Source organism: Plectropomus leopardus, chromosome 4, assembly GCF_026936395.1.
Source record: "Plectropomus leopardus strain MGB_pleo_1.0 chromosome 4, ASM2693639v1, whole genome shotgun sequence".
Classification (NCBI taxonomy): Eukaryota; Metazoa; Chordata; class Actinopteri; order Perciformes; family Serranidae; genus Plectropomus; species Plectropomus leopardus.
Window position 1 is genome coordinate 959,171 of NC_142179.1, and position 10,830 is coordinate 970,000.

The window sequence follows — 10,830 nt, forward strand, 5'->3', positions numbered from 1 at the left end:
TCTATGCTATTTCCAACTGTTTTGAGCAGTTTTTGGGACATGTCAAATTTTGAGTTTTTGCCTTACTATAGTCTTGGATTTTTGGTCATTTTTTCGACTTTCCAAATCGTGTTGTTTTTGGCTATTTTTGCAACTTTCTATGCTATGGCGTGTTTAGGCACGCTATTTTATGTAGTTTTAAGCTTTATTCAGCAGTTTTTGGGACATGTCATTTTTGACGTTTTTGCCTTACTATAGCCTTGCTGTTTTTGATTGTTTTTTCGACATGCCATTTCATCGTGTTTTTGGCCTTTTTTGCAACAATCTCTGCTTGAAAATGACAAACATATCTACCATCTCCTAACGCTTATATTTGGCGTACACACACCTGTTTCAGGCGGAGGTTGACTCTCTGCGGTCGGAGAACGTCAGTCTGAAGGCAGCAGAGTCTGAGGTCGTCATGACGATGAAGCACAATGCACAGGTTGCATCGGAGTACTTGAACAAGACGGCAAGCCACGCCCAGTCCTCCATCCGGTTCGTACCTGTGAATGACAGGGCCACGCCCATTCTGACACCTGTGTGCTGAGGTGATTTAAAACCATGACTCATCAAAAAGACGGTGATGATGCCTCTGACCTGTCTGTCTCTGTCTGTCTCTGTCTGTCTCTCTGTCTCCAGTCAGCTGATGGGGGAAGCAGAGACTCTCTGCCTGGTCTCTCAGCTGCTGCAGTCCATTGACAAGATCTCCAACCTTGACTCAGAGTCCTGAACTCCTCCAGACCCTAAGACCTCCTCCGGACCCATCAGACTTCCTCCGGACCCATCAGACCTCCTCTGGACCCATCAGACCTCCTCTGGACCCATCAGACCTCCTCCAGACCCCCTCCGGACCCTAAGACCTTCTCTAAACCTGTGTTGGACCTGGTACAGTCGCTCGTCTCTGATGGACAGGAGGACGTGGTTGTCATGGAAGCAGTCCTGAAAGAACAAACATTACAGGCACTTTATTTTGAAAGTGAAGAAATGAACCTAATTAACCCTAACCCTTTGATGACATCACAGCAGCTGGAGGATCTCTGTATACGACGACACCGGCCAATCAGCAGCCAAAGTATCAGACAGCTTTAAATCTTGTTATTGATCGAATAAAATCATTTCCTATAAAACACGAGTGCATTTTATTAGCTTAGCATAAAGACTGGAAACAGTTAGCCTGTCAGCGCTAACGTTGGTCACATGATCACATTGAGTTTAACTTGTTTTGATGGACCGTGTACGATGTTAAAGATGGAGTTTAACTTGTTTTTAGGGACCGTGTCTTCAAAAGTGCTAAGAAACATCATTGTATGTCTTCTGAAATGGCCAAAAAATGTCAAAATGTTGTTTAAATTAGCTAAAAAAGCATCACAGAATAGTTTTTCAATGAAATCACTAAAAAAAATGACATGGTAAAGTATGTCATCAAAAATCGCAAAAAATGTCATGGTATGGTATGTCTTTAAAAAAAAGGTAAAAAAAAAAAAGTCATAGTAAAGTATATCATTGAAAAGTTGCTTAAAAAATGTTATAGCATAGTATGTTGCCCTAAGTTATAAAAACGTCACAGTATAGTACAGTGTCAAACAGGTAAATACAGTATCGTACATGTATGTTGGAAAAAGGCTGAAAAATGTCTTTGTGTAGTATTTCATCAAAAATCGTCACAGTATATGTCGTCAAAAATAATGGAAAAAAAAACGTAGTGATTGATTAAAAAAAAAATTATGACTTTTTACAGTGCTGATTTTTTTTTACGATGCAACATACTATGACAATTCTTTATGACTTACCATACTATGACTTTTTTAAGACATATTTTTATGACATAATATACTATGACTTTTTTTACGATACACTATACTGACTGTTTTATGATATACCATTCTATGACTTTTTTATTACATAAATTACAATGACATTGACATTATTATTATTATTATTATTATTATTATTATTATTATTATTATTATTATTATTATTATTATTATTATTATTATTATATGATAACATGCTCTGTCGTGTGTAGTGTGTCTGCAGTGGATGAGACTTTGGACAGAATTATATCTTCATGTCAAGAATCTATTAAAAAAAAAACTAGTTTGTTGTTGTTTCTGAAGTTTTTGCTCGACATCAAACCCTCAGTGGTCACTTTAGGAACACCGGTACAGTCGAACCTCCTCCCACCTCCTCCTGCTCCACCTGCACACAACAACAACAATATTAACCCCTTAGGGCTGCTTTAATATCACACACACTCATATCGCTCTGCACACAAAATGCACTTTTTGAAATCATGCTGTAAAAAATATTATACATTAATATGATTTTCTACTTTCACTGACTTTATGTTTTAACCAACATCAGTCCTAATCTGAAATAATCGAGTTTTAACCCTTTAAATGCCAGATTTTTAACATGATGCCACTGACAAGATTTTTAAAAAAGAATGAATAAAATAGAATGATGTTAGTCTCCTCCTCCTCAGTGTGTGAGTGTAGCTGCTAACAGTCTGGGATCTGTCAGTGTGTGAGTGTAGCTGCTGACAGTCTGGGATATGTCAGTGTGTGAGTGTAGCTGCTAACAGTCTGGGATCTGTCAGTGTGTGAGTGTAGCTGCTGACAGTCTGGGATATGTCAGTGTGTGAGTGTAGCTGCTGACAGTCTGGGATATGTCAGTGATCAGCAGCTACATTGACTGTGACAGGTCACCTAGTGGAAATAGCATGTATTTCCTCCATATGCCAAATATGGTCAAAATGACCTCATCGGGTGGAAAATAGTCAAAATGACAAATTCAGAGTCAAAAGCCCAGAATGACACCCAGAAATAATACAAGTCCTGTTTTTCTGCTCTGATGGCTGTGGGATCAAAAATGTCAGTTTGAATGGGTTTCAATGGAGCATTTTTGGACCTGAACAGTCTGAATGTAACTATTTAGTTTCCACAGTGTATTTTAGACTTATTGTAGGAGCTGAGCTGGAAAATGAGACAAACAGTCCCTAAGGGTTCAGAATGATAATAATAATAATAATAATAATAATAATAAGAAGAAGAAGAAGAAGAAGAAGAAGAAGAAGAAGAAGAAGAAGAAGAAGAAGAAGAAGAACACATACCTGATCATTTTGTTGACTCTCCTCATAACAGGAAACACAATTACTCTGTAACATCTGTACAGACAGCCTTTAAAAACGCCGTCCTCTCTGGTCTCCTGCACAGACAAACTTGGTGTTGAGAGACGTGTGCAGTGAAAGAGCTGATCAAAAGGGTCCAGTCGAGCAGCTGATGGAGGTCTGAGGAGGTTTATATGGACACGGGAACTACATCTACAACACACAAACACCAACAACAACAGCAACAACAAAACAAAAACAACAACAGCAACAAAAAAACAAAAACAACAACAGCAACAAAAAAACAAAAACAACAACAGCAACAAAAAAACAACACCAATACCAAAAACAACAACACAAACACCAACAACATAAACACAAACACCAACAACAACAACAAAAAAACAACAGCAACAACAAAACAAAAAACAACACCAATACAACAACATAAACACGAACACCAGCAACAACAACACCAACATCATCAACAACAAAAACAAAAACAACAACAGCAAAACAAAACAACAACACCAATACCAAAAACAACACAAACACCAACAACATAAACAAAAACACCAACAACAGCAACAACAACAAAACAAAAAAAACAACACCAACACCATAAAGAACAACAACAAAACCAACATCAACAATACCATTTACGACATCAACACCAAAAAAATGCTAACAATAACAACAGCACTAACATGAACAACATAACCAAAACACCAACTACAACAACAACACACAACAATAACAACAAAACAACACTTTTCTTCTTCTGTAGTTTATTAACAAACTGCTTAACAGATGATGACATCACAGTGTACATTGCAAACAGCCAATCAGCTGCTGCGATTCAGATTACACCTGTCACACTTTGTGTGTATCAGTGTGTCAGAGTGTGTTATTGTGTGTGTGTCAGTGTGTGTATCTGTTGTCTCCAGTGTGTGCTCCAGCTCTGCAGTTCACTCAGTAGTCTCCGTTTGTCATTGTCTGAACGTGATGAAACCGACCTGATCACCTGCTCGAAACACTGACACACACACACACACACACACACACACACACATTAATCTCATGTTAACTCACACCCTCTCCTGTGTGTGTTCAGTGTGTGTGTGTGTGTGTGTGTACCTTCACAGCAGCGTCTCTCTGCTCGATGACAGCCTGATGTCCCAGAGATGCTGTTGTTGTCATGGTAACACTGGATGGTGGATCAGCAGTACTGTTGGTGGTGGGGGACAAAAATTTGAATTATTGTTTTTTGTCAACATGACAAGAGAGACGAGACGCACCGAGTAAATAAAGAAACACACGTAACGGTGCACACCCACGGCTACAGGAAATAAACCTGCTGTTATTGAACCTGGAATCTACCAAAGACTGCAGAGACGCACAGAAGAGGTCCAGGACATCGGACATGTCAATGAGTTTCAATAATTCCAGGACTTTTCCAGGTTTTTCATGGCTGTGGGAACCTTCTGCATGATGTCACAGCTGTGATGTCAGGTGTTACCTGCTGACTGGTTCCGTCTCCATGGCAACAGCGGTGTCTTCAGAGTGCAAGTGTGACAGCGCTACCCCCGTTTCTATGGAAACACAAACAGGACACAATTCAGTGACTTCAAGTGAAAGTTTAACATTTAGAGCAGCTGTTAGCTGAACGTTAGCTTGACATTAACTGAATGTTAGCTGAATGTTAACTGAGTGTTAGCTTAACATTAGCTGAGTGTTAACTGAGTGTTAGCTTAACGTTAGCTGAATTTTAGCTTAACATAAACGTTATCTAAGCGTTACCTTCAGGTTTGAGCAGGAGGTCGATCTGAGAGAGCAGCCGCTCTGTGAGAGAAGCGAGTGATGTCATAAACTCCTCCCCTCTGACCTGCACACACACCTGGACACACACAGGAATTTGGATAAACTGTATGTCCTGAAGGACATTCAGAACAGAACATTATCCACAGGATAACAGTGGACAGTCTACAGTCTGGTGTCACATGACCTGGTCTGTCAGGTGGTGATGTCACTCATGTGTCCTGACTCCGCCCCCTCCTACCTGTAGTTCCAGGTGTGTGCTGCAGACGGCGCCGTGCAGCTGCTGCTGTCTGAGCTCCTCCCTGCTGATCAGAGTCTTAAGATCCTCGTCTCTGAGAGACACTCGCAGCTGACGGACGTTCACACGCTGAGGACAGACAGGTGAATATAGACAGGTGAGGACAGATAGGTGAAGATAGACAGGTGAGGACAGACAGGTGAAGATAGACAGGTGAGGACAGACAGGTGAAGATAGGTGAGAACAGACAGGAGAGGACAGACAGGTGAGGACAGACAGGTGCGGATGGACAGGTGAGGACAGACAGGTGAGACCTTCTCCTCCTCACTGGCTGCCAGCGTCTCCTCCAGCTTCTGTCTGACTCCGCCCACTTCCTCCATAAGCCCTGCCTCCTGCTGTTGCCCATGGTTACGGATCAGAGCGGCAGGTAACATCTGCAGCAGCTCGTGAAGGTGGGACAGCTGCATGTCCAACTCTGAGAAAAGACAAAGATCACGTCGATAAACAAGTTTTTAGGTCAAAGTACGGTGAGATTTTCCACGTGGTTACGAAAGCTGACTTTGTCATTTCATTTTCTTTTAAATTTTGGGGATTTTTTTTTAAAAAACTGGCGATTTTTTGACATTTATTTCTCTATAAACTTTGGTTGAATGTCCCCAGCCCCGTGGGTTTGGAAGGCACCCTCTCTGCTCGTGCTAAGAAACTTCCTGGTCTGTTCCTGGTATCCCAGCAGCCTCTGCTGCATGCTGTCAGCCCATTGGTCCAAACTGTTGGGAACCAGGAAGAACCTGCTGAGACCACAACGATCGCTCCGGTAGAAGTTCTGAGAGACGGACAGATGGACAGACAGATATATGGACAGATGGACAGACAGAGAGACAGATGGACAGTGTTATTAGAGTTTAGGTGAATCTCTGTCTCTATGCTCCACAGTGTCTCTGTTACCTCGGCGACCAGCAGGAGGACGTCGTTGGCTTTCCACAACACAGAGTTCAGAGAGGAGCTGAAGGAGCTGAAACACAAACACACAGCTGATCAATATTCACTTCAGTGCAGGTCTGTTTTATTCATAAAGCCCATCATCACAAATTACAGTTTTCCTCAGAGGGCTTTACAGCAGGCACCATCCCTCTGCCCTTGGACCCTCACAACGATGGAGGAAAAACTCCCCAAAAAAACCTGAAACGGGGGAAAAATGGTAGAAACCTCAGGAGGAGCGACTGAGGAGGGATCCCTCTTCAGGACAGACGGACGAGTGATAGATGTCGTAAATAACAATTAAATGAAAGTAATGACAAAAAGGAAAGAGAGAGCAGGAGAGAGGGGCAGAGATGCACAGCGATAATGGTGACAATAACATAACATATAACAAAAGTGACAGACGTAAAATGAATAAATATTATTTATGATAGCATGTGATGCAAATATCATAGGTGCTGATAACAGTGACGTGTGCGTATCAATAGTGGAGGCATTATGCATAATAATGGCGGTAGTAGGTTGCGTCGGGCAGGATCACAGCAACAGCAGGACCAAGACCACGGTCCAGGCTGAGCCTCAGGTAGGATCACAGCATCAGTGCAGCCAACACAGCACAGCTGACCAAAGGCTGGGACTCACTGTGGGTTCTCTTCTGGTTCTGCTCCGAAAACCTGGAATCTTCTGTCAGACCTGATGGACCTGAAGCCCCTCCTCACACTGACACACACACGCATGCACGCACGCACGCACACACACAAACACGCACGCACGCACGCACGCACACACACACACACACACACACACACACACACACACACACACACACACACACACACACACACACACACAGAGGTTATAATCAGTGTGATTGTAAGCCCAGAGTTCTGACTGACAGGTTGGTGTACCTGCTGGTGTGTGTGTGTGTGTGTGTGTATGTGTGTGTGTACCTCAGTGTGTTGACAGACTCTGTCCCACTCTGTTGGAGACGTTGGACAGTTGGACTATGACCTGCAGACACATGAAATCTCATCAGGACACATTTTTAATGATAGACAGATGATAGATAGATATTTATTGTTTTATTTGAAAAGGGACCGTGTACAATACCAAACATAACTGCTGCTGTTTGATGCATTGTACCAGAGTTAGCTTCAAGCTAATTTACATCTGCAGTCCCTCGGCAGGTCACAATTAAAACATCACAATAATAAAATATCCCCAAAGAAGCAGACAAAGGGAAAAAAATGCACAGTAACATCACACACACCTGCACACACACACACTCTCTCTGACCTATAAACATGCATGCACACACACACACACACACAAATACATTTTACAAATTTAAAAAATTGATAATATGATCATAAGAATAGCATCACGGCGAAACAAATGCAAGTCAGAGTCCTGCAGTCAGGAGAGGCTGGCCTGTTATCAGCACAATGTGCTGAAATCTACCTGAAGTTTGTTTCAGACGGAGCTGATGCAGAGAAGAAGAGAGAGATCATCGCAGGAAGTGTGTGTTCAGAGACAAACCATTACCAGCAGCTGCTGTCCCCTCCTGTCCCTCCTGTCCCTCCTGTCCCTCGTCTCTCTCTGCGTCCTCCATCACACACAACCTGAAGAGTTCACAGGAAACACTGTCACTGTCTCCATCATCATGTACACACACAGTACCCACAGTACTCTCAGTACTCACAGTACCCACAGTACTCTCAGTACTCTCTGTACTCACAGTACCCACAGTACTCTCAGTACTCACAGTACCCACAGTACTCTCAGTACTCTCTGTACTCACAGTACCCACAGTACTCTCAGTACTCTCTGTACTCTCAGTACTCTCTGTACTCACAGTACCCACAGTACTCTCTGTACTCACAGTACCCACAGTACTCTCAGTACTCTCTGTACTCACAGTACCCACAGTACTCTCTGTACTCACAGTACCCACAGTACTCTCAGTACTCTCTGTACTCACAGTACCCACAGTACTCTCAGTACTCACAGTACCCACAGTACTCTCAGTACTCTGTACTCACAGTACCCACAGTACTCTCAGTACTCTCTGTACTCTCAGTACTTTCTGTACTCACAGTACCCACGGTACTCTCTGTACTCACAGTACCCACAGTACTCTCAGTACTCTCTGTACTCACAGTACCCACAGTACTCTCAGTACTCTCTGTACTCTCTGTACTCTCAGTACTCTCGTACTCACAGTACCCACAGTACTCTCTGTACTCACAGTACCCACAGTACTCTCAGTACTCTCTGTACTCACAGTACCCACAGTACTCTCAGTACTCTCTGTACTCTCAGTACTTTCTGTACTCACAGTACTCTCAGTACTCTCTGTACTCACAGTACTCACAGTACTTTCAGTACATGCAGTATTCTCAGTATTTACAGTACTCACATTACTGTCAGTACTCTCAGTACATGCAGTATTCTCAGTATTCAAAGTACTCTCAGTGCTCACAGTACTCTCAGTATTCACAGTACTTGCAGTATTCTCAGTACTCAGTACTTGCAGTACTCCCTCCTGAAGTGCTGTACCTGTTCAGGGACCTGATGACGCCAACCACAGGGTCGTCGAGGACGTCAGCCGCCGTCCTGCTGGTCTGCGGTGAACCCAGTGGGGGGGCAGAGTGGACCAGCTTCCTGGATCTGGGACGAGCTGAGAGGCGTTCCTGCAGGGCGGGACCCTGAACAGGACAGGAAGTGGAGGACAGAGACGGGAGAGGAGTCAGGACATCATGCTGCCTTCACGCGCTCCTCGGAAATATCGTGTTCTGTGCGTAGTCTCGAGCTCATGATCGTGCTCAGAGTCAGACACATCCTGCAGGGACAGGCTGTCCTCAAATCTCTGAGGACCACAGGGAACCCACCAAGGACACGCCCAGGAAGTGACATCGCTGCTGCAGCTCCTCACTGACCGATGACAGGAGACGACACACCTGATCTGCACACACCTGCACACACACACGCACACACGTACAGACACACGCACACACACACACGTACAGACACACGCGCACACACACACACACACACACGTCCAGACACACGCACAGACACACACGCACACACACACACACACACACACATGTACAGACACACACGCACACACACACACGCACACACGTACAGACACACACGTACAGACACACACGCACACGTACAGACACGCACACACGTACAGACACACACACATGCACACACACGCACACACACACACACACACACATGCACACACACACACACACATACACACACATGTATAGACACACATCAGAAACACTTTAGCTGTTCGGGATCATGACACAAGTTCAGCAGCTCACATACACACGTATAAATACACCACAGATACTGCAGTGTGTGTGTGTACCTGTGTGTGTGTGTGTACCTGTGTGTGTGTGTGTGTGTGTGTGTGTGTGTGTGTGTGTGTGTGTGTGTGTGTGTGTGTGTGTGTGTGTGTGTGTGTGTGTGTGTGTGTGTGTGTGTGTGTGTGTGTGTGTACCTGTGTGTTGTCCATGGCGTTCTTCAGCTCCTGCAGGCAGCTGCTGATGTCGTGCTGCTGCCGACTGCTGTCTGCTGCCTGTGAGTCACGGAGCCGTCAGTGTTCATGCGTCAGCTCCTGACTGCACTTTACTCAGGCTTCATACTCAGCAAGGACTTTCCAGGACTTTGAGTCAATTGTTACAGACCAAACATTCTCTGAAACCGTGATCGATTCTCCTCGTCGGTTCTTTTTCAAAACTATAACGCCTTTTTAAATGTATGTTATTTCAAAGTTAATAACTTCAGAGCAGGATTAATAAAAGGAAAAAAATTGTCTTTAAAATGTGTTGTTTTTTAAACAGAAAAAAAATCATTTTTATGAATAAATGGTTGGTGATTGTGAAAGAAAACACCAAAATAACCACATTTATCACAGCCAGAAATGATAAAAACAGAAATTATTGTCAGGATTTCAGATTTCTGACGTCATTCCACATATTTAGGACTTTTCCGAAACTTTTTAAGGCCTGAAAAATTGCTGCTTGCTAATTCCAGGATTTTTCCATTTTCTTCATCAACATATGAACCCTGAGACAGAGGGACAGGTGGACAGACAGGTGGACAGACGGGTGGACAGATGGGTGGACAGACGGGTGGACAGATGGGTGGACAGACGGGTGGACAGACGGGTGGACAGACAGATGGACAGACGGGTACCTGGGCCTTGATGTGGACCCTGGTTCTGCTGATGATTTTCTGGACGTCCTCCATAAAGTCCAGCTCAGACTGCAGGAGGGACAATTTGTCCTCTAAGCATCCCGACGCCTCCCTCACCTGCAAGAGGGACACGTTGGAGGAGACGCTCTGTGTTTGACTCTGATCTGTCTCTGACGGAGGACAGACCTGCTGCAGACTCCTGGACTCAAACAGCTCCAGCTCAGAAAAGATGGACTCCTCTGTCCCTCGCAGCTGTCTCGTCTCCTCCTTCAGTCTCCTCTGGAACTGTCTCACTTCCCTAGGAGCAAAGTTTCCCCCCTCACTGAACAGCCTGCAGGAGGACACACACACACAAACAGACTGTCCTCAGTCTGCAGGAGGACACACAGACAGACAGACTGTCCTCAGCCTGCAGGAGGACACACACACACACAAACAGACTGTC

The 10,830-nt window shown here is 44.2% G+C and overlaps 2 protein-coding genes across 9 annotated transcripts in view; one reads left to right on the forward strand and one right to left on the reverse strand.

Moving 5' to 3' along the window:
• The window catches only part of entr1 (endosome associated trafficking regulator 1), a 46,116-nt gene extending 43,995 nt beyond the window's left edge, over positions 1-2,121 (forward strand). For all 3 annotated transcript variants that reach the window (XM_088076148.1, XM_088076149.1, XM_088076150.1), the window contains 2 exons: positions 377-516; positions 661-2,121. In XM_088076148.1, coding sequence (XP_087932274.1) covers positions 377-516; positions 661-751 — 231 coding nt within the window. In that variant the 3' untranslated portion in view covers positions 752-2,121. The remainder of the gene's footprint in view (positions 1-376; positions 517-660) is intronic.
• Positions 2,122-3,887: 1,766 nt separating this feature from the next.
• Positions 3,888-10,830, reverse strand: part of ccdc180 (coiled-coil domain containing 180) — a 17,172-nt gene continuing 10,229 nt past the window's right edge. For 4 of the 6 annotated variants that reach the window (XM_088076156.1, XM_088076154.1, XM_088076155.1 and 1 more), the window contains 16 exons: positions 10,572-10,716; positions 10,386-10,502; positions 9,688-9,765; positions 9,056-9,139; positions 8,724-8,872; positions 7,704-7,786; positions 7,115-7,175; positions 6,807-6,884; positions 6,132-6,198; positions 5,868-6,009; positions 5,501-5,661; positions 5,190-5,315; positions 4,931-5,027; positions 4,650-4,722; positions 4,268-4,358; positions 3,888-4,166 (listed from right to left, as the gene is read on the reverse strand). In XM_088076156.1, the coding sequence (XP_087932282.1) occupies positions 4,038-4,166; positions 4,268-4,358; positions 4,650-4,722; positions 4,931-5,027; positions 5,190-5,315; positions 5,501-5,661; positions 5,868-6,009; positions 6,132-6,198; positions 6,807-6,884; positions 7,115-7,175; positions 7,704-7,786; positions 8,724-8,872; positions 9,056-9,139; positions 9,688-9,765; positions 10,386-10,502; positions 10,572-10,716 (1,681 nt within the window). In that variant the 3' untranslated portion in view covers positions 3,888-4,037. The remainder of the gene's footprint in view (positions 4,167-4,267; positions 4,359-4,649; positions 4,723-4,930; positions 5,028-5,189; positions 5,316-5,500; positions 5,662-5,867; positions 6,010-6,131; positions 6,199-6,806; positions 6,885-7,114; positions 7,176-7,703; positions 7,787-8,723; positions 8,873-9,055; positions 9,140-9,687; positions 9,766-10,385; positions 10,503-10,571; positions 10,717-10,830) is intronic. The other 2 variants (XM_088076153.1, XM_088076157.1) reach the window with 2 other exon arrangements.